Source organism: Trichosurus vulpecula, chromosome 9 (genome assembly GCF_011100635.1).
Source record: "Trichosurus vulpecula isolate mTriVul1 chromosome 9, mTriVul1.pri, whole genome shotgun sequence".
Lineage (NCBI taxonomy): Eukaryota > Metazoa > Chordata > Mammalia > Diprotodontia > Phalangeridae > Trichosurus > Trichosurus vulpecula.
The window spans coordinates 187,348,518-187,372,819 of NC_050581.1; the positions used below are offsets into that span (position 1 = coordinate 187,348,518).

The following is a 24,302-nucleotide window of genomic DNA, read 5'->3' on the forward strand; positions in this document are numbered from 1 at the left end:
TTTCTAGTGTGATGTTTCACATTTTCTTCTACTTTTTCATTCTTTTGACTTGGTTTTGTTGTTTCTTAATATCTCATGGAGTCATTAGTTTCTGCTTGCCCAATTCTAATTTTTAAGGAATTCTTTCTTAAATGAATCTTTGTACTTCTTTTCCCATTTGGTTAATTCTGCTTTTAAAGGTATTATTTTATTTAGTGTTTTTTTGTGTCTCTTTTACCAAGCTGTTAATCCTTTTTTTCATAAGTTTTTTTTTGTGTTATTCTCATTTCTTTCCCTGTTTTCCTCTATAACGATAGTCTCTTTCTTTAGCTCATCCAGTAATTCTTGTTGGCCTTGTGTCCAATTCATATTTTTCTTTCATGCTTTGCCTGTAGCTGTTTTCACATTGTTGTCTTTAAACCCTTTGGCTGCTCTTTTCAAAGCTGGTTCTGGGGATCTGCAAGTTTTCAGTGCTTCCAAGGTGGTTTGATCTTGGAAGATGTGTGGTAACTGCTCTCCTGGTATGCACTCTGGTCTTCCCCAGAAAGCTCTCCTGCTCCCTTGATGCAAGCCCTGGTGCACCTTTATGCCCTTGAACTATAACACAGAACAATGTCTGGACAATCCAACAGAGTTCTGCACCCAATGCCAATTTATGGGCCCCTGTAATATCTTTCTGATCAGTTGCCTGACAGTCTCCCTGTCCCCACCTTACCATCTTTGAATTAAGATCTCCTAGGGCTGCTGCAACCACTGTCATAGTACCTTCAAGGCCCATTGATGGTGCTTCCACCATGTGTGCTCTGGACTGGCCCCCGCCCTGGTGTCACAGACCTCTCCTGCCAAGCTCCTCAGTTGTTTTGGGCTGAAAAAAATGTCTCAGCCTGACTTTTTGTTGGCTCTGCTGCTCCAGAATTTGATTTAACATGTTATTTTAAATAAAAGGTCGTGAATTGTGAGGCAGTGGCACCCTATTCCTCCCTTGCTGCAGATTTTCATGCAAAGGCTGGTGGACCTCTTTTTAGGAATTTGAGTAATGAGTAAATGAATGAAAGAATGAATGAAGGAGAAAAAAACATTTATTAAGTGCCTACTGTATGCTAGGTACCCCAGTATTTAGCAGTGACTGGAACATAGTATGTGCTTGATAAATGTTTATTGCTTGATTACTTGATTACTTTGCCAAACACTGGATGTAGAAATTATAAAAACAAAGACAAACCCTGTCCTCAAGGAGCTGATATTATATAGGGGAGGACTCTTATATATCTATGTATACATGTGTGTATGTGTATGCATATCTGTATACATACATATACACATGCTCATATACATTATATACACACACCTACAGGTACAATGCATATATAGTCAGCAATCCATATACATATGTATATGTATATGTAAAGATATGTATATATAAGCTTTATATTCTATATTATTGAGTATATTATAATAATACATAAATTTACAATATATATTTTATACTATAATATATATATACTGTGCATGATATGACATTAAATATATTATGTAATATATATTCTCATTATTGTGAGTAATATAAATTTTATATTAAGAATACACAGACCTACATCTACATATGTGTGTGTCAGTATAGGGGTATGCGTATATATGTGCATATATACACACATGTATGTGTAATAGATATAGATGTGTATATACAAATACATTTATATTAATTTTATAAGTGTAAATACAATGTACATTTGTGTGTATATAAATGTGTGCATATATACATACACACAATACGATATACGTACATACATATATTTTTCTGCATGACAGCAGTGGCAAGAGATGGCATTCTAATGTCTATTTCATCTCTGATCTGTGATTCTGTGAATCTCTCGTTCTACCACATTAGTATGTATCCAAAGTATAAGTCCTTTAGCTAGAATGACAATTTCTATGACAATTTTTCTGAATTTGTAGAAGTGCTTTGAGGAATTGTAGGGATACGTCTAAATTCCCTTTCAGAGATCTCCTGGTGGGGGTTTGAAGGTGCAGAACACAAATTTAATCTCTCAACTTGACTTATCTGTATACCTGTAAGTAACGAATCACCCGACAGACCAAATCCGGTGCCATGAAATCCCCTGTGAATCGCCAAATAATATCTGTCATTATGTTGATGAGCCCTGTAAAAGAATCTGAAGCAAAAACACACGAGTAAGGAGCGATCAGTACTTTCAAAAGATACATTTGCGTACATCAATGGTCATGAGTTATTCTAGGTTATTTCACAGTGCCTGTCACGTAGTAGGCCAAAATGCTTGTTGACTTCAGGTACCCTGCAACCCTGGAGCTCTGAGTATTCCTGTCCAGGAAAGCTTCCTTCCTCTTTACTTGCACCTACTCCATGCCCCTTTCTCTGCTTTTTATCATCATCCCATTTCCCCTTAACATCGATTGGTTCAATCCTTTCTTTGGTCCTACTTTGCCCCCAATTTAGTTATTATTATTATTTTAAAAATTTTCTATTGATATAATCTGCTTTTACATTACCTTCATTTTTGAACATGCCCCTCCCCCCTCCCAGGGAGCTATGCTTTGTAACAAAGGCTAAAAAAGAAAGAGAAAAAAACCAATTCAGACAAATAGATGAAATATATGAACAGAATCCAATAGTGTATGCAGGGTTCCACATGCATCGTTCTTCTCTGAACACAAAGGAGAGACAGATGCATTTTTCTCATCTCTTTTTTTGAGGCTATTTGGTCGTTGTAATTACAGAGGATTCAGTTTTGTTGTTTTTCTTTCCGTTTACTTTCTTTGGTAGTTGTGTATGTTATTGGCCTGGTTTTGATTGCTTCACAGAGTCAATTCACAGAAATTCCCTCATACATCTCTTCATATTTAATGTATCTTACAATATAGTCAAATCCTATTATTATGTTCATGCACCATTATTGGCTTAGCCATTCCCCAACCTCACTTTGTATCCACTTCTTCCTTGCCAGAGCAAGTGCTGCTATGAATATCTTTGCTGTATATGAAATTGTTTGATTTGTTTTTGACCTCTTCATATATATATATATATAATATATACATACATGTATGTGTATATATGTATATGTGTGTGTGTACGTGTGCGTGTGTGTGTGTGTGAGAGTGCGCCTAGCAGCAGAACCTCTGTGTCAAAGATCACGGATGTTTTGGTCTCTTTCTGAGCATAACTCCAAATTGCATTCTAAAATGGTTGGACAAATTCACAGATCTCCTAAAAATGCATTAGTGTGCTATCTCCTATGGTCCCTCCAATATCAACTCTTTCCATCTTTTATTATTTCTGTAAATTTTCTGGATATAAAGTGAAACTTATAATTGTTTTGATGTGTATTTATCTTATTATTGTGATTTGAAGCACATATTTGTTAATAGGTTCCAATTTGTCACTTGAGAAATTTATTCATATGCATTAATCATTTATACTTTAGGAAAATAGCTCTTGAGCTTACGTGTTTTAATTCATTCTCTGTAGCTTAACTGTCAGACACTTATCACAGATATTATTTGCAAATATTTTTCCCTTCAACAGCTCTACTTCTTAGCCTAGCTGAATTGGTTTCATTAATTCAAAACATTTTCAATTTCATTTTATGAAAATTATTTATTTTATTTTTTGTGTTTGCCTCTGACCCTGTTTTGATTAAGAATTATCCTCCTTGCCTTAGATGTGAAAAAGCATTCTTTTTGATTCCCTTCACATTTTAAAATAGTCTGACCTTCAGTATTCATTTTGCATTTAGTTTGACATGTTGCATAGTATGTTGGTCTAAATCTAATTTCTTCCATGTTGCTGCCCAGTTTTCCCAGCCATTTTCATTGAAGGGTGAGCCCCTCATCAAGGAGTTTACATTCTCAGACTTATCAAAAACAGTTACCAAGTCAAATTCTTTCTACTTATTTTTACCTAGTCTGTTTCATTTATCTGCATTTCTATTTTTAACCAATGTCAAACTGTTTTGATGATACCTTCTTTGTAATGTAATTTGAAGTCAAGGCGTACCACTACCCTTTCATTCATACTTTTTCATCATTTCCTTTGTGGTTCTAAATCTTTTCTTTCTCAAAATGAAATTTGCTATTGTTGTGTTTAGCTCTAGAAAGTATCCACTTGGTTCCAATTTTTTAAAGCTCTTTTTCATGTTCTTAGAATTCATACTTCAGATAACTTGGAGTTTGGACATTTTTGATATTATTCTTGCAGGGCTGTACCATTATTTTGTAGTCATCTATAATTACCTGTCCTTGCAGGTAATTTTTCTTCATGTACTATATGTGTCTTTAAAAAAATTCCAGATGCTAAATGAGCTCTTTGTGCATTCTAATCTCCCTTTTCTTCCTCACTGGAAATGAATGAGAAAAGGGATTAATGGATTATGGAAAGACATTAGTCTTGGAAAATAAGAGCATCTCTCTTTTTGAGACAAGAGGAAAAGAAGAAAGGATGAGTAATGGGCCAGGTATATTGAGGCATGGAAGAAAGCGTAGTGTATGGTCACTCAATGTTAGAACTATAAGGCATATTAAAATCATCACTTTTGAAAGTCTGTTTTTAAATAAGAGGAAATTGGGCTCACACAGATGAAATAGCTACATGGAGTTCATGCAGCATGTTAGTAGCAAAGTGGGGATTGCAGCCCATCTCCTGTTTCTCAGATCCATGAACTTCCCACTACACCATAATGACAGATTCTAAAGTACAGTGACAACAAGAGTGGATTTGGAATGAGGATCAAGGATTGAAATCCAGCTCTTTTATTAAATTTCTGTGTAACATCAAGTAAATAACTAAATTCCTCTGTTTACTGATCTGTTAAATGAAGAGATTGGATATGTGATGTCTAAGTTTCCTTCTAGCCCGATTCTATGTCACCATGTTCTATCTAAAATAGATAAATGGTGTCTATAGCAGAAAAGGGAAATTAAGTTAATATCAAATGACTATCCAGTCATAACCTTTTAGTTTTGGAGTTGGGTCCTCAGAGGCCATTTGTCCAATCAATCAACAAGTATTTATTAAGCACCTCCTATGTGCCAGAGACTGTGTTAAGTGTCAAGGATACAGAGACAAAAAATAAAACAAACCATAGTCCCTAGAGAGTTTATGAAGAAGGATCCACTTTGCAATCCCTAATAAGAGATTATCTGTGAATTATTAGTTCTATCTACTTGTGTATTCAGTTTCCTGTGATATCTCACTTGGAATATATGCACGGTCAGTCTTCACTTATTTCATTTCAAGTGCCCTTGATTGGATTTATATGACTTCAGACAAATATACTTGACCAATTCTTGTAAGGTGCATTCCATCCCTGGCCAAGAAATCATCATTGTTAGATTTTAGTCCACGGCCCAGCAATTGAAACCCTATTTTTAGATTCATCTTCTTAATCAAAATGTTACTTTCTACCTTCAAATGGTATCAGGACCTCTTGTGTTGAATGGATGGTATGATATAGACAAAAGGAGCACAGGATGGGCGGGCATGAGTGAGCCAAAATTCAACTCTTTGGAGGGAACTTGAGAAATTAGATATTTGGGATGTAAATGCCACCTGTGCCTCTGTTGTCACTTTCTTGACAGGACTTCATGATCCCTAGTCCTGTTTTCTAAGTTCTTTTTGATAAGCTTGTTTCCTCCCAGGTAAATCACCAGTGTTAGATATGTAGGTATTTATTATTATGTCAAGGTTGATCAGTATTGGGAGTTTCTCTGTCACCTGCTAGAGGTACATGTAGGTAAGACAGTAGACCTCTCTATTTATAAGTTAGGTCAGCATATGACTATCATAGTTTCCCTTAGTAGGAAGTTACTAACCATCAATATCTGTACCTTCTTCTATTCCTGGGGGATTAGTGACTATTTCTGGTGACATCTGTGGGTTACAATCTTCAGGACTGTGAGCACAAGTTACTTTCTTCCCAGAAGGTACAAGTTTACCCTCTACCCCTCACACATATAGCTCATAGCTAAGAAGGTTCATGGTCTTTCCTATTTTTCTCTGGGTCACATTCTTTACCCTCTAACATCCTTACACAACTTAGGATTTTCCTTTGGTTCCCTCAGTTCTCTTCTTTCTTTTTCTTTATAAGCCATTATACTATTTTTTTTAAAGAAGCACTGTATTCTCCCCTGTGAACTGGAGTAGTTTCTCTCTAGCCCTCCTACCTTTGCTTCTTGTAGGAAGGAGGTTCATCTGGAATTTTGGCCTTGCCCTGCTGTTGCTTGCCAACGGCAAAGACTCAAATATAGCACGATCCTTGCAGTTCACTAAGGAATTCTTCTTGCTCTTCATATTCATTGAAAGTGAAATATGCAATTCTCTGGAACTCTAAGTCTAGATATTTGTCATTTTTGTGGCCAATTTTCATGGTGAACTGTCTACTTGCTATACCTGTTCACTTTGGGCTCAGTTAATATTCTTAATCCATGAAACCTTCTAGAAATCAACAATTCCCTTAACAAGTCTTTTTGAAAGATCCTTTTAATAACCCATTTTACAGCTTTGTAGGAATGGATTTGTTAAACATTTACTAGTTGGTAGGCCTTGGGAATATAAAAAATAAGCATGAAACAGTCCTTGCTGCCAAGGAGTATGCATTCTATCCCTCTGAAATGATCTTCCAGTTTAGTCTTTGGCCATGTGACCATATCTATTACTATTTTCTGAATTTTTTGAAAACTGATTTTGTAAGCTCTGATCAAGAGCTTGGTTATTAGTTGGCTGTCATGTCATGGTCACTGCTCCTTCACCAACACCTTCTTTTTGGTTGATCAGAATTAAGTAGGAGGACACCTTTCTTCATTGGTACTTCTACCTTATGAGAGAGGAAACTGTTGACAAGCAAAAGTTAGTAATTCAATTCATTTAAACATTTATTGAACACTTAGTACACACAAGTTATTCTGTGAGGTGCTGAGGGAAATGCAAAGATAAATAATACATAATATTTGATCTCAAAGAGTTTCTATTCTAATAATACTTAGCAAGTGTTTTGACTTTTTAAAAGAATGATCCTTCAATGAACATCTCATTTCCACTATTAGAGTACCTCTGTGTTAGTTTTATGATCTAATTTGGGAATGTATCGTCCATACCTTCTGTCTGGATGGGTGTTCTGTAGTTTATTCTGATAGCAAAATAACTTCTCTGATCTCTTATTATCACCAAAGTACTCTCCACTATGGCTTTATTCTCAGGTTTACTACATGTTCCTGGCACAATATTGCTCTCCACTCCTACCATTAGATTTATTAGCCTTGAACAACTTATTAGATCTAATGCTAAGAAAGTTTTAGGTGATCTTGTAGACAAAATGTATTGACTAATATTTTTCTGATATTTAGGGCTGCAAGAACTGTAGCTTTTACTGGTTCCTCTGAGAAGACATGATTAAAAATAGGCTGGCTCATAAACGGATTTTCAACTTGGACTAAATCAATTTCCCCTAAAGATGACTTACTACCTTTGTTCAGTATTTTCTCTCCCCAACAGATCCCCAAGCATCTCTGTAACTTTGGACTTCATATCATCATTCAAAGGTCCTTTTCTCCTGAGTCTCAGTGAAGACAGCCACAAGGCCTGGTGCACATCAGAAGGCAGACAACCTTCTGTGCCAGTGAAATGAACCCTGGGTTGCTGTCAGCATAATCTGAGGTGGAAGAAAAGAACCCGTTTGCCAGTTTGATTTAATTGGGCTGCCAAGAATCCCTGCTAAAGTGAGCAGCCAGGTTCGTCACAAAAGGAATGTTTTTTGCCTTCCTTCCCTGCCAAAGGGAGCCTTTTTATTTTTTCAAAGAGAATTATATGCCTCTTCTGGGATGTTAGCTTTCAACAAGAGGAAATCAAAGGTTGCCACAACCAAATACTAGGGTAGCCATGGGAACCAAAGGGAAGGCAGGAGGTCCTTGTATTTTATCATCAAAGCTTATTAATCACTCTGGATTTCAGGCAGCTAGTAAGGATTATGTTATTGATTGAGCTGTCATCCTACCTACAAGATTTCCCTCTTATATGGGCCAGGACAGTGGAAGAAAAGAGTCATTCTAATCTCTTCGATTCAGATTGTTAGATCTGGGTGGGATCTTAGCAATCTCATAGTCTAATCATTTAATCTTGCATATAAGGAAACTGAGGTATATAAGAGTAAGTTGAGTTGCTGTGTAACCCTAGGCAAGTCACTTAACCCTGACTGCCTCACCAAAAAACAAAAAAGGAGTGGTTGAGTCATCCACAATTGTGCAGAAAGGTTATAGGAGAGAATCCTATTTTCCTTAATTTCTGGTGTCAAACTCAAATAGAAAGTATCCCTAGCATATTAATTTAGAAAACCACAAATTAACATTTTATGCTTTGCACTGTATTTTGATCTATTTTGTTAGACATTTCCCAATTACATTTTAATCTAGTTTGAGCTACATTCCAGAATTCTACAAGCCAGCTGTGAGTTTGATGCCTCTGCTCTATACCATATTGAATATTTTGAATCTAATCTGCAGGATGGTATTGGGTGTATTAAGACTAGAGCAAAGTAGATTTGTGAAGGTCTGTCTTCAAGGAGCCTAGATTCCATTTTTCACACAATCCTCCAAAATTTCATTTTTAACGAATCTTGAAGGCTATTTAATACAACTGTGCAACAATTGTCCCTAGTAACCTCACCGGGGCCTTCCTTTCCAGTCGTCTCTACCCCACCAGAAACTTGGACTTCATCGCTGGTTCCCTCAGCTCAGATAAGGGAGGCTTTTGCTGTATCTTGACTAGATCTGGGCTGCTCCCAAACTTCCTGCAGTCTTACCCACGTGGCCCCATCCAAGGTATCCTCCTCTGTTTCCAGCTTCATGTGCTGTCTCCCCCCTTCAAAAGTAATCTCCTTGATGGAAAGACTGTCTTGCTCTCTTGTATTTTTATTTCCAGTGCTTAGCCCAGTGACTGGCCCATAGCCATTGCTTAATAAATTTTCTTAGCTATTTATTGTGAGAAATGATTATTTCTCATTTGTGTTTATTAACTAATTATTGAATCAGCACCAAGGTTTTCCCCCTTTTCTATTTTCTCATCCAGAAACCCAGGCCAAGATCTAATCAGACAGCAAAAGAAATTCTAAGTTTGGGCTAATGGGTGCATTCTCGTTCATTGTGTTTGCTCAGACAGGTCTGGGAAAAATGTGGATCCTCCCTTTTGTCAGACAGGTGATATGGAAATTGATAAGTCTGTTTGATTTAGGTGACCCAAGGTACTGCAGGACTCATTATAATATAGCCCATCCTCTCCTTGTAATATCCATTTTCTCATTAATTATTAACCGATTAGTGTTGATCGCCAACCTGAGGAACACCTGATCTTCCAAGGGCATATAGACTGTGAGCCCACTGCCATTAGGGTTCTTTGGTCTTAGAGAAACGGGCAAATGACCATCCTTTTATTAATAAACTTTCTGGCCTTGTTAATAAAATGATCAAATTATCCAGAAATTAAGGTTCAAGGCTTTTTAAAAGCACCATACCATCTATCTGTCTGTCCGTCTGTCTGCCTGTCTGCTGAGAAAGCCCATTACACTCTTAGTTCCATTAGGAAATTTTCCCTTGCCCTTGCAGCAAAAACAAAGCCAAGCAACCGACCAACCAAAGAAACAAAAACCCAAGCCTAATCCTTCTTCCACATGTCACTCCTTCAAATATTTGAATGTACCTCTTCCCCTTCTCCCTATCGTCCCTATGTGGTCTTTGGTGTCTAATGTCTGTCATCTTTTCTCCCCCTTTCTCTTAGGATTTCATACCTGAATTATACCTAATTGAGCCTAATTTATGTGCTATCCCTGCCTTGGGGAATTTATCTTTTAACTGCAATCCCTAAGGACCTTACCCAGCACATAAATAAGTACAGGTAGTCAATAAATGTTGGTTGATTACTTGAAGATTGCTAATTGGGTAAAGAAAGGACATCCCTTGTAAATGTAATTTCATGTAAAGGGACAATTTGGAAGGAGAGAAAAACACTTTCTTGTGCCTCTAAAGTCACACAAAGTAGGCATCTGCCTCCTATAAGATTGACACTGGAGTGCACAGGAGGTATCTAATTTTTCTCAAGTCCTAGGTTAGTCATGTAGGAAATCTTATGGAAATGAGATTTTTGAGTTGATCAGGTTAAATAACTGGTTGGTTAGAGTATGGAACTACTGAGGCCAATGCAATGGGTTTGATTCTGTAAGGGCTAGTTATCATTGGTCTATATAGCCTCAGAGTGTATACATTCTTATCCTGGTCAGCTATGCCACTGATGTCTGCAGTGAGCCCCAAGGAAAACCATGCAAATCATAGGGTCATGAAGCTGAAAGAGTTCCTTAGAGGTCACTTCCCATTCTACAGATGAAGAAATCGAAGCCCAGAGAGTTTAATTGACTTGTTCACATGGCTAATAAGTAACAGAGCCATGATAAAGGACAGCCATGACTGTCCTATTGATTTAATTCTGTTCAGTTCAGTTTGACTTGATTCAATGAAATTTGATTCAGCAAATATTATTAAGATTTCCAGTATGCAAGAACCTAGGTTAGGCGTTAAGGATGTGAACATGAAAATGATACTGTTCCTTTCCTCAGATGCTTCTAATCTTAGTGATAGAAAAGTACATAGATCAGATCAGGCCAGAGGCAAGGCTAGCTCTGCCACATCTTTAGATCAAATGCAGGCTGTCGGGGATGGAGGAATTCTAAGAGTCAACCAGATATGATCAGTTGGTTGGATCATCACTTTAAGGCTATGGATCAATTTGGACAGTCCTCAACTGCTGAGTCTTTGGTTGTATTAATATCCTTCATCTTCTGATTAACGTAATGAGGCAATTAGGTACACTGGTTAGAGTGCTGGACTTGGAATTGAGAAAATGAGTTCAAATCCTCTCTTAGACCCTTATAAGCTATGTGACCTGGGGCAAACCACCTTGTTTCTCTTCCCTGTTTCCTCATCTGTAAAACAGATAATTGCACCTACTTCATGGGGCTTTATAAGGACTAAATGAGATAATATATATATACATATATAAAAAATACTTAGTAAATGCTGGAGTGCTATATAAAGGCTAACTGCTATTCTCATTTAGATAGTACTTTATAGTTCGCAATATGCTTCATGTGTATCAGCTCCTTTGATCCCTACAACAGTCCTGTGAGGTAGGGACAATTATTATCCTCCTTTTACAAACAAGGAAACTGAGTTTGACAGGAATTATGCCTTGCTCGGTTACATAGCTTGTGAGGATCTAAGGCAGGATTCAAACTTGTATCTTTATGGTTCCAAGTCCAGTACTCCCCCAGCTAGCTGCCAATTTGATCATTGCTTTTCTTATTTCTTGTTTTTTTAATAAATTAATTTATTTTTAGTTTCCAACATTGGCTTCTGTAAGTTTTAAATTTTCTCCACCTCCTTCCGCTCCTCTCTCCCCAAGAGAGCATGCAGTCTGACATATGTACGCACTTTTATTAAACATATTTTCACATTAGTCATGTTGTATAGAAGAATTCAAATGAATGGGAGAAACCACGAGGGAGAAAAAAACAAAACAAAACCAAAAAAAGAGAGCATTCAGACTCCATATTTCTTTCTCTGGATGTGGATAGCATTTTCCATTATGAGTCTTTTGGAATTTTTTTAGGTCCTCATGCTGCTGAGAAGAACTTAATCTATCAAAGTCAGTCATTGCACATTGTGGCTGTTAATTTTTTTTAACGGCAATTGGGGTTAAATGACTTGCCCAGGGTGACACAGCTAGTAAATGTCAAGTGTCTGAGGCTGGATTTGAACTCAGGTCCTCCTGACTCTACTGCACCACCTAGCTACCCCTTGATCATTGCTCTTTGAGTCTTGCCTAGATTTTAAAAATGGACTCCACAGGTATGAATCAGGGGGCAAGAGTAGATAGCAATTTGTTTGAAACAGGTTAAGGGTCTTAGAGGATCACAAGTTCTATATGAGTCAAGAATATGACATGCTATTTAAAAAAATAACCTTTCACAATCTTGAGGTTCCTTAAGACAAACATAGCTTCCAGGAATAAGGAAGTCGTTATTCTGGATATAGGGTAATAGCCCTTCTGTACTCTCTAATTGCCAGGTCGTATACGGAGTGTTGTGTTTAATTCTGGCAACCACATATTAGAAAGGACATTGACAAATTGGTGAATGTGCAGAGGAGTACCACTGAACTAGTGAAGGAATTCAAGTCTATGTGATATGAGGATCAGTTGAAATAATTGGGAAGATTTACTCTGAAGAAGGGAAGCCATAAGAAGAATATAATAGCTGTCTTCAAGTTTTTGAATGACTGTGATATTTAAGGATTAGAATTGTTCTGTTTGATTCCATAGGGATGAACTGGAAGCAAAGGGTAAAGGAGAAAAGAAACACATTTAGGCTTGGTGTTAGAAAAAAAAACAAAAACAAAAAAAAATAACCCTTCCTAACCGTAAGATATGTCTCAAAGTAGAAAAGGCTTACTTGCCTGAGAAGTGATAGATTTCCCCCTCCTTGGAAGATTTCAAGGAGAGACTGGATGACTATTTACTGGTATATTGTAATGGGTATTCTTTTTAGAATATACGTTAGACTAGATGGCCTCTGAGGTCTCTCCAACTCTAAGATTCTGTCTACATGCTCAGTAGTTTTCATTAAATATGCTTCTCTGGAGCAAAATGCTATGTTTATCTAGTGGGAGTCAATGAGTCAGGTGCTCTATTGACCATTTTGAAAAAAAGTTCTGGGTAAAAGAATACTGACAGATTGGACTGTGATAGCCTCATTAACTATTTCTGGTGGGGGGTGAAGATCTAGAATTCCCTTAGGATCTCTCCCTTTTTCAGTTGCTATTACGCATTCTTTCCTGTTGGAAGAGCATGGTAAATCTTGCTAGCATCTACGGCCCATGCACCATAGTGCAGACAACTGGTGGGAGAATGTGGTTACCTCTTCTTTCAAAGAGTTTCTCAACAGATAATTGGTAGAGAAAATGGGTGGTCTCGCTAACCCCGTTCAATTTAGAGCTGCAATTTCCCTCTCTTTAATTCAAGGTTGAATTTAATGGAATGGATGTTTCCAATTTCTTGCTGGATTTTGGCAGGGACATATGTGTCTTTTGAAGGTATTGCATTATAATGAAATTAGGAAAGAATCCATCTGCTTTCCTTTCTAAAGGCTTTTGCTTTGTCTCACAACACTTCTTTCAGACAAATGACAGTAATAAGAACTGACAATCAGGTAACATAGAGGCAGTTTGTATTCCAAATTCTGGACAAGGTGGTTTGTTCATATTATTTGGAGTTCTTGTAAGATTAATGTTTGGAAAGTATGTAACCCTAGGGGTCTTTGTAAACAGGAAAACACTGAAAAGGAAAGAAGGAAAGTGGTTATTTGGACATTGGTCATCCACAGTGACTCTCATATCCACTCTTTCCTTTCCAGGACTGGGGTTGCCTTGCTATAAGATTAAGTCCCACAAATACAAATGCTATGTGTAAAGTACTGTGTTAGGCTACATGGCTACAAAGACAAAAAAATCTAGTCCCTCCTCTCAGGGAGCTTACATTCTATTAGTGGATAAAATATGTACACAATTATAGTACAAGAAAACTGAAGGGAGGAGAGAGTACTAACACCTAGGGAAATCAGGTAAGTTTTCATATAGAATATGGCATGCAATATGATTTTTGAAGGAAGAAAAGAGATATAAGAGTAGAGATGAGGACGGAGGACATTCCAGACATGAGAACCAGCTTGTGAAAGTGAATGGAGGTTGGAGAGTGTATCACTTTTAGGAAACAGTTTAGTGGTCCAGTTTGGTGAAAATACCAAACCCACGAAGAAAAGCAGTGTGAAAAAGTCTGGAGAGTTAGATTAGGAGTCTGTGCTTTATCCTATTAGTGATGGGGAGCCAACAAAGTTTGTTGAGCAGGAGTAGATGGGTAGAGCACCATAGTAATATCTGTGACTGTGACTCAAGTAGTTCATTTGGCAGCTGGATGGAGAATAGATTGGAGAGAAGAGAAAGAGAAAACTTGGAGATCAATTAGGAGACTATTTCAATAGTTCATGTCAGGACTGAGACAGAGGGTGGCTACAAGGAATGAGAGAAATTAATATTATATATTATACTAATAACTAATTATTAATTTGTGATACATCCTTTTCCTCCTATTTTTGTTAAGATTCCACTCCTGAAAAGGTCAGTCACTCTCTGAAAGGCATGACTTAGTTGCATGATTGACTAGGTTGGGTGGGACCCCACCCAACTGGGAAACCAGATTTCTGTTTAGAGTATAAACAGAATCCAGTCTGGGTGAGTCCTTTGCTTGGGGGAAGGAACTATTGTCCTTGATCCCTTCCATTAGATTTTTAGGGCAGCCATAAGCTTGTGAAGGAGAAAACTAGTCAGAGATGTCCAGATGGAATGGCTTCCCCTGCCCAGATACCTTGAGGTTTCTGAGTCTCATGATCAAGACAGGTTCTCAGTGGGAGGAGCTGAAGACTTTTAGTCCACCTCCTCATTAAATGTCCACCAATAAGGGTTGAGTTTCACTTGTCAAGGGAGTTCCCTGTCAGAAGGCACACATCTGATTTAAGGTTTTTCATTGTCTCCTTGGTTACTGAGAGAAACCACTGACCATCAATTTATTGATTATTGGCTAGCCTAATTAATAAATTGACTAATGATACCTGGAAACCTTTTCTCTCGGGGTTTTAGACAGAGAGATGTCCATTTTTAGACAGGTAGATGTCCCTGACCACAGCTCTCATTTCTCTTCCATTTTCCTGTCTTTTGCCTCATCCTTTCGATTTGAGCATCAGATCATCGCTCCCATATGCACATGCATGGACAAACTAATTTCCTTCTCAACAACTCTATAAATTCAATAATGAAAATTTTATGCTATTAACAATACTGTGAATTATTTCCTAACAACAGTAGCCAAAAATTAAGTGGAACAGCAACCTTGTCGGTCTTCCCCTCTCAGCTTGTTTTTCTTTCTTCTTTTCTAATTAAAGGGGCCATTCCTTGACTCACTTCTTAAAGAGGCCTATTCACTGAATGGACATTACCTCACTCTAAGTGAGTATATGAAAAAGTCTTAGCCTAAAAGGGCCAGGGTCTCCCATTGCATCCTGGACCATCTCTGGTCATCCTGATGAATATCTAGTCACTGGACCCAGATGGCTCTGGAGGAGAAAGTGAGGCCGGTGACCTTGCACAGTCCTCCCTCACTCAAATCAAAGTCTCATCATCATTTCCCTGATGCCATGGTCCTCTTCAAAAACAGAGGACAAACACAACAACAAATTTCATAATGATGTAAAAAAAAAAGGATTACTATCTCCATTTTTAAAAGGAGTAAAATGAGGCCTAGAGAAATGAAGCCCCTCGCCCCCAAAAACAATAGGCTATGAAGTGGGCAATCCAGAAATGACGGCCAATGTCGGGCCTCTTCCTGATGCATTATCATGCCTTCCTTGTTTAGAACAGGGCTTTTAAATCAGAGACCCATGAACCTAGTTTTAAAAATATTTTGATAAATGTGTTTCACTTTACTTGGTTTCCTTTTTATGCGTTTAAACACATCACTCTGAGAAGAGATGCAAAGGCTTCCTCAGACAAAGGGCTCATGACACAAAAAAGGTTCAGAACCTCTGAACCAGATGCTTTAGCCTCATTCCAGTGACTTCTGGGGGTTTTTTTGCCTTGGTTTCCTCTAGGACCTTTCTATTTAGAGGTGCAGCCCATCTTGGCAGTGGCCCCTCTGGCTTCAGGGAATTGGGGTTCTGTTAATCACTTCATAAAATACAAAGGGAAACCACAAGGCTGAAAACAAAGAGATGCATTTTACAAAGGTAGTGGAATGGCTCTATTTGTAGATATCAGATTTCTCCTCATGGAGGGTTGCAAGCAAAGTTGAGATGACCATTTCTCCGTTATGACTTAGGGGAGATTTCTTGTTCAGGGAAGCTATTCGGTTTGTATCAGAGAGTAGGTTAGCTAGAGTTTTCTCATGTAACAATAAATCCATTAACAAACAAACAGCATTTAAGGAACCAGTTGACCAATATTTGGCACATAAGAGATTTTGAACACAAAGTCAGATCATCGCTCAACCTGGAGATTAAAAAGACATTTACAGAACACGAGAACGAAGGATAGTAATGGTGAATGAATGCTGAAGAGTGCATAGTCCTATAAACAAGCTGTATTAAAAGTTTTGAAGAGTCATTATATAACAGGCATTAAACTTGTTCAGCTTGGCCCTAGAAGGGCAGAAGTAGCAGACTATATCCTTTGCTTTCTGGATTATCATATTCCAGGTTCTTCACTTCTTTAAATTGGTGGCTGCTAAATCTTTTGTGATCTTGGTTGTGGCTCCTCAGTTCTTGGATTCTTTCTTTCTGGCTGCTCATAATATTTTTTTCCCTGTGGATTTTGGTCTTAATATTCCTGGTAGTCTTCATGTTAGGGTTTCTTTGAGGAGATGACTAGTGGATTCTTTCAATTTCAACTTTGCCCTGTGGTTCTTAAGAGATCTGGGCAATTTTCTTTCAAGATTTCTTGAACTATGAGGTATAGGCTTTTTTTATTTTTGGTTCATTGACTTTCAGCTAGTCCAATGATTCTGAAATTATTTCTCTTCTATCTGTTTTCCATGTCAGTTGTTTTTCCTATGAAGTATTTCACATTTTCTTCTATTTTAAGACTTTTGATGTGTTATTATTTTTGATATCTCAGGGAGTCATTCGCTTCATTTGTTCAATTCTAATTTTCAAAGAGTTATTTTCTTTGGTAATATTTTGTACCTCTTTTTTCCAAGCTGATACTTCTCTTTTCATATCTTTCTTCTCCAATTCTTGATTCTCTTCCCATTTTTCCACCTAGCACCCTCATTTGGCTTCTGAAATCATTTTAACTCTTTTTAAAAATCTTACTTTAACTCTTCTAGGAATTCTTGTTGGATTTGTGTCCAAACTGCATTTTCTTTAAGGATGTGCTTGTAGATGTTTTCAAATCAGCAACTTCTTCTATGTTCATATCTTGAGCTTCCCTGTTGCCATAGTATCTCTGTGGTGGGATTATTTTTTTGTTTGCTTATTCTTTTATACCACTTCTTGAATTTGGAATATATGTTAGTGTGCTGCACACCTCTGCTATGGGGGAGGATGTCTGAGCTGAGCTTCTTACCTCCCTATATCTTTTGGCTACTTTCACAGCTTAGGCTAGGGGTCTGAAATCTTTCAGTGCTCCCAAAGTGGTGTCATCTGGATCCAGGTTTGCATTTGTCAGCTTGTCCTTGGTTGGAAGTTTCAGTAGACTGTGTTGGTCTAGTCATTATTAGCCTGCTGGGAAACTATCAAGTCTCAGAGTGACTGAATTGCCAGCTCCTCTTTTGTCTGGGACTCTTGTGCTACCCCACTGAAAACTTATAAGCTAGGCTAAAGGGTAGAGCTGAATCATTGTTCTGTTTCTGGGATTAGAGCCATGTAATTCCAAAATTAATTCCTTGCCCAGTACGCAGCTAGGGCCAATGCTCACGACTGCTCTTCTCTAACCTGGATCTGTGACCCATAACTGGGTAGTGGAAAGAAGAACTGCCAGATGGCACCTGCTCCTGTGCCCAGCAGCTCAGGGATGTCTTGGGATCTCTTTCTGCTGCAGTGCTACGTCCCTTGATGCCCTGTCTTGATCCTATTTTTATTTTTAAATAACATTTCATTTTTCCCCAATTACGTGTAAAAACAATTTTTAACATTTATTTTCTTTAAAGTTTTGAGTTCCAAATTCTATCCCTCCTTCACCCCCCCCCCTTCCCTGAGACAATAAGTAATCTGATATAGGTTATATGTGTGCAATCATCTAAAACATTTCCATATTAGTTATTTTGTGTAAGAACACCCAAACAAAAAAAAGAAAGTGAAAAATAGTATGCTTTGGTCTGTCCTGAGACACGGCAGTTCTTTCTCTGGAGGCGGATAGCATTTTTCATCATGAGTCCTTTGGGATAGTCTTGGAACATTGGATTGCTGAGAATAGCTAAGTCATTCATGATTCTTCACTGTCCAATATTGCTGTTACCACGTATAATGTTCTCTTGGTTCTGTTCCCTTCACTTTATACCAATACATAGAAATCTTTCCAGTTTTTTCTGAAATCATTCTGCTTGTAATTTCTTATGGCACATTAATATCCCATTACAATCATATACCACAGCTTGTTTAGCCATTCCCCGATTGATGAGCATCCCCTCAGTTTCCAATTCCTAGCCACCACAAAACAGCTGCTATAAATATTTTTGTACAAACAGGTCCTTTTCCCTTTTAAAAAAATCCTTTTGGGAGATAGACCTAGTAGTGGTATTGCTGAATCAAAGGGGATGTACAGTTTTGTAGCCCTTTGGGCACAGTTTCTTGGTCCTCTTTCAGTCCTTGGGTGGTAGAACGCTCAGTGCCATGATTCTCCTGGTCATCTCCCATCCCCAGTGTCTGCATACCTTTCTTTACTTACTGTGATTTCTTGCCTCTCCCAGTCAATTCAGTCTTTGATCCAGCTCACTAGGATACCATTGTAATTGCAGCCCCACCCTCTTCCTCCACTTTTCCTTCTCAAGCCATAGGTGGCAGCAGAGAGCACAAGCCCTTATAAAAAAGCCTGTTCTTTTGCTAATTAATAGGTGATAGAATAGATGGAAGCAATAGTTGCCGTAGGCACCGCTAGACAATAACATCATTCTCTCCAAACAATCAGGAATCGTTCTGCTTAAGCCTCCTCTTGGCTGACTGGTTCTTAACGCAAAAGCTCTAGAGGAGCACTTTTCAACCCCCCTTGCTGTGTCTTCAACTTTTCTCAAGGTTCTTCCACTCTAGCCTACCCCTAGTCCCTGTGCTGCTGTCTTGTGAATTCTCTTGCACTTCTCCTGCTATTGCTGCTCTTCCTTCTTCCTTCCTTCCTTCCTTCCTTCCTTCCTTCCTTCCTTCCTTCCTTCCTTCCTTCCATCCTTCTTTCCTTCCTTCTGTAACAGCAAGCACCCTGGCACATCTAGGATGGCCTGCTAGCACAGTTCTTCGATCTGCTTTTAAAGGAAAGATAGCTTTTGAAGGGGTCAACAATTTTACTTTAATTACAATCACTAGTTCAAGGGAAAGATCAGCACCCTGAATGTGAAGAAAATACAAGCAGAGAAAACGCATGCAGAGAAATTAGCACAAAGACCAACAGACAGGGCTCTAGCTGTCTGAACAAGGTAATACAACCACCTATATATACCACCAGATAAGGGGAGTACAGATACATCTGAGTAGTCAGAGAGCTCTGAACGAATGGCTACTCAGAGTCCCATCCAGGGAATCAAAATGTCCTTCTCATAAGCGAACCCCCAAAGCAAAATACCAACCTCAGAATATATACACTTCTCAGAGCCAGAAGGCATCACAACCCTCCTGATTCAAGCGCCTAATTAATTTAGTACCAAAAGGCGTGAAAGCTGTCCTACAAGCAAGCCTTCCCCTAAGCAAGTTCCTCCTTAGGCAAGTTCCTCCCCCATTGGGCTCTATGTGACTCAGAGCTCAAAGCAGCAAGACATCTGTGATTGAACACATGTTGTCAGATAGGCCTATTAATGGACAGGGAAGATCTTCTTATTCCATTAACATTATACCTCCCTCCTGTCCTTCCTTCCTTCCTTCCTTCCTTCCTTTCTTCCTTCCTTCCTTCCTTCCTTCCTTCCTTCCTTCCTTCCTTCCTTCCTTCCTTCCTTCCTTCCTTCCTCTCTTCCTTCCTCCTTCCCTCCCTTTTTTTTCCTTCTTTCCTTCCTTCCTCCCTCCCTCACTTCCTTTTATCCTTCTTTCTTTCCTTCCTCTCTCTCTCTCTCTCTCTCTCTCCCTCTCTTTCTCTGTGTCCCTTCATCCCCCCATCTCTTTCACAGCTGAAAGGAGAGTCTTTTGACTCTCGGAGGCTCACTTTTCCCTTAAGACATCACAGTTCTACAAATTACCTTTTATCAAATTAGAATCTTTTTAAAATAATAGCGCAGCCTATAAATGTTTGTATCATTTCTCAATTTCTTAGTTTTATCCTCTGTGTCAGAAAATATGCTTATACAATTTAGGAAAGGCAACCATCATACCTCAGCTCTGAGCTCTTTTGTTCTTGTTTAGTTATTTTCAGTCGTGTCTGACTTTTCATGACCTCATTTGGGGTTTTCTTGGAAGAGATGCTGGAGCAGTTTGATACTTCCTTCTCCAGCTCATTTTACAGATTAGGAAACTGAGGCAAACTGAGTTAAGTGCTTTGTCCAGGATCATACAGCTAGTAAGTATCTTAGGCCAGAGTTAAACTCAAGATGAGTCTTGCTAGCTCCAGGCCCAGCACTCTATCCACTAAGTCACTTAGCTGCCCCATCTGTTTCTTTGGTGCCCTTTAAACTATGTTTTTTCACACTCACATTTCTATAGTTTCCAATAAATAAAATGCTTTTTTCCTCTGCCTCTTTATAATATCAAATCCTTCCCACACAAGTAAGACATTATTCTACATTATTAGAGGAGATCCAAGTCCTCAAATCTGTACCACAGATCATTTTCTCTCCAAAGCCATCCAAATCCCATCTGAAAGCTGTTTCTTCATGTACATATTTTATCAGTTTACATTGAAACAACATTCTTTTTCTACTCATATTAGATATCAAAATGTGCATTCATAACAGTGGTGATATAATACATTTTTGAGAATCAATATGCATCTTCCTTTACACAAAAACATTCTCTGCCCTTTTCATCATTAACTGTTCCTTATGAAAGAAGTTCTTAAAGACAGAGTGTATCTTTCACATCCATCACCAGACTCTAGCATAGCTTTATTGAGGAGCTCATGCCCCAATGCTAGGGCCATACTAACCTAATTTTTTGTGTGTTACCATAGAGTGGTAGACCACAAGAATGCTGAGGATATAGCAGTATTTTGGATTTTCAGCAAGGAATCTGATGAATTCTTTTATGCTATGCATGTAGACAAATAGAGAACTATTGGTTTAATGATAATGAGGTTAAGCAGATTTGAAACTAAATGAATGACTGGACTCAGAGAGGGGTCATTAAGGCATCATCTGTCAACTTGGAAGGAATTCTCTCCTGTAGTGCCCAGCTCTTCTGTCAATGAAGTAGACAAAAGCATAGGGGGCATACTTAGGAAACTTTCAGATGGCGTGAAGCTAGGAGGGAGAGCTAACAAAGTCAAAGTCAAGATTCCAAAAGATCTGAAAAGCTCAGGATAATAGGTTGTATCTAAGAAGACGAAATGTAATAGAGATAAAGTTAAGCCATTCACACGGACTCAGGAAATCTAATGCACAATTACAGGAGAGCCATCTAAAGGTCGATGAGCCACGTCGGGGAAGAGTGAGTTCCCCCTTTCTGAAGGTTTTTAAGCAATGCCTGGATTACCATCTGAAGGGAGAATAAAGAAGGGATTATCATTCCAGGGGCAGACATGCTATGCAGTGGATAGAGCACTGGACCTAGAGTCAGGAAGCCCAGAGTTCAAATCTAGCCTCAGACACCTACTAGCTGTGTGACTGTTGGCCAGTCACTTGACTTCCGTATGCCTCAGTTTCCTCATCCACAAAATGGGGATAACAATAGAATCTACCTTCTAGGACTGTTATGAAAATAAGATGAGGTAATACCTGTGAAGTGCCCTGCTCACCTTAATGAACTCTATAAATGCCGTCATTATTGTTTATCATCATCACCATCATCACCATCATCATTACAGCAGGTGACCTCGGAGGCCCCTTCCGACTCTGAGTTTCTATGATTCTGTGCTATATTAAGTAATTGCTATTTTCAATGAATGATACCAAACGCCATGATGCCAGCTTTAAAAAGATTCCTGCTGTTGAGAAGCTGGTAATCTAGTTCTAGTCTAAAGGATAACAAGAGAAGGAAAACAAATGATGCCATTACCACAGCATATTCCAAATTACCCAGGCAAGTGAAGGATATGGATGATGCCTTCCTGGTATAGTTGACAAGTGGGCACTTAGGCAATTTGGCAAGATAAATCATATCCTAGGGATTTCTGTTATGTGTCAAAAGTCTCATTTTGGTTACAGAAAGCATTTAAGAAATTCTAATTTTCCTGATAGTTTCATTTCTTAAGAGGCAGTAAAAAACAAACAAAAACAACAAAGGGGAAATGCCGCTCAGTTCTTCATTCTGACCAGCTATTTGGTGATGCCAGTCTTAGGAGAAAGGGATGATGCTATTCTAGAACTCATAAGAACATAGACAGTAGGGAAGATAATTAAGTTCCCCAAACTTCAGGAAAGTAGATTTCAAGAAGCTGAAATTGAAGCAGGAATTATTCTAAGGCTGGAGACTTAAGGCCTAAACAAATTACCTCCTGACAACATCCACAAGTAATTAAAGAACGACAGAACTCGGAAGATTTGGAGAGAGTGGGCAAAGCGCTGAAAGACTAGAAGCCGACATATTCTAATTTTCCAAATGGGGTAGTATGAGATATTGAAGTGATAGAATAGCAAAATTAATGATTGTTATTGGCAAAATTCTAAAACATTATTAAATTAATGACTTATGAGCACTTAGAAAAGGAAATGGTGACCACTGGGAGTTAAGATGGCTTGGCTAAGAATAAGTTACACCAAATTAATACAATTTGCTCTTTTAATGAAGTTACAAGGCTGGGTGGATCATGGAAAGTTCTAGAAACACAGTGTATCTGGATTTCATCAAGGCACTTAATAAAGCTTCATGATACAATTGTGGATTTATAGCCAGTTGAGAATTTTAGTTAATGAGTTGATGCCAACTTGGAGGGAGGCCTATGTAGACATAGCTCAGGCTTCATGTATTGAACACTTTTATTCATGACTTGGATGAAATTTTAGATAACAAAAAACCTGGGAGGAATAGCTAATGTCTAAACAAATACAAGCAGGATTCCAAAAGATCTCATCTGACTGGAAAAATTTAATGAGATGAAATTTAGTCTAGGTAACTGTGTAGTTCTATAGTTAGGCTGAAAAACAAGTACATTTTCCATATTGCATAAGACTCCTCTCTTGCATGTTCTCAAACCAAAATGTAATAAGATACAACAAAACCTTAGTTCTCCAGTTCAAATTATATTTTTGGAGATTGTGGTTTGTTCCTGGGATATTTATTTCTTCCCTGGAGCCAACTTTTCTCTCTTGAATTAGGCTCTTTCTAGACAATACCACCAGTAGGGTGAGTGAGCTGTGGTCTAGCTTTGCCTATTCTCATTAAAAGAAAAATGGTCTTTTTGAACATTTGTAAAATGCTATTCAGTTTCCAGAGCCTTTGTCTATATATTGGCCATATATAGCTCCCTGTATGGTAACTAACAGGAGTGCAGGAACAAAGGTGCATGGCAAAGGTTTAATAACCATGATGAAAAACTGCAGCTTTTTATAATTAGGTCTCCTCCAGAAGTACCAGGGGAATAACAATATGTAGAAAAGGCAAAATAGAGGCATAAGCTAGAGACGTGGAAGGAAGCTCAAAGAAAACACCGGACAAAACTTTTATTCTACTGGTGAAGAAATGGAGCCTGGAGAAGCACAAATAAGTTGACTAAAGTCACATGTGCAGTAAGTAACAGAAGCCAGATTTTACCAAGGTGCTCTGACTCCACATCTCGTCCTCTTTGCTGGGTACTATACTATAGTCTATATATTCTCCAATTCTCCGTGTAGTTCATGGTTATTTGGAGAGGTTTTCCCAATACTTTGTGGGAGGAAACCAAGGGATAGTGAATAGGACAGTTTGACTGAAATGGTGTCTACAAACCAATAGCTCCTGGATGGTTGCGTTGTGATCCTTTTTTTAAAATAATTTTAGAGAAATACTAAAATTTAAATACATAATAAGAAAAATAAGCATTATAAACAAATATAAAATTAGAAAAGAAAAATATGTCATGCACACAGCAGAACATAGGCGAGGATTCAGAATATATAGCAATAACTTATCATTTCAAGAAAGCCTATATATTAAATACTGTGCATTAAGTTGAAAGCTATCCATTTCTTCTTGCTTCCTTGTAGGTTTTGTTTTGCTTTCGGATGTAGACTTTTTACTTTGCTTTTTTTTCCTCCTTCTTCCCCCGCTACCCGCAACCCCAAGGCAACAACTGAGCATGGATATATTTATATATAGTTATTGCTATATACACACATTATACATTATATATACATTATATACACATACATACTTTCTCTAAGAGAT

At 38.1% G+C, this 24,302-nt stretch overlaps 1 protein-coding gene across 1 annotated transcript in view; it reads right to left on the reverse strand.

Moving 5' to 3' along the window:
• Positions 1–24,302, reverse strand: part of NPSR1 (neuropeptide S receptor 1) — a 170,384-nt gene that overhangs the window by 30,861 nt on the left and 115,221 nt on the right. The window contains exon 3 of the mRNA XM_036739342.1: positions 2,050–2,153. Within this exon, the coding sequence (XP_036595237.1) occupies positions 2,050–2,153 (104 nt within the window). The remainder of the gene's footprint in view (positions 1–2,049; positions 2,154–24,302) is intronic.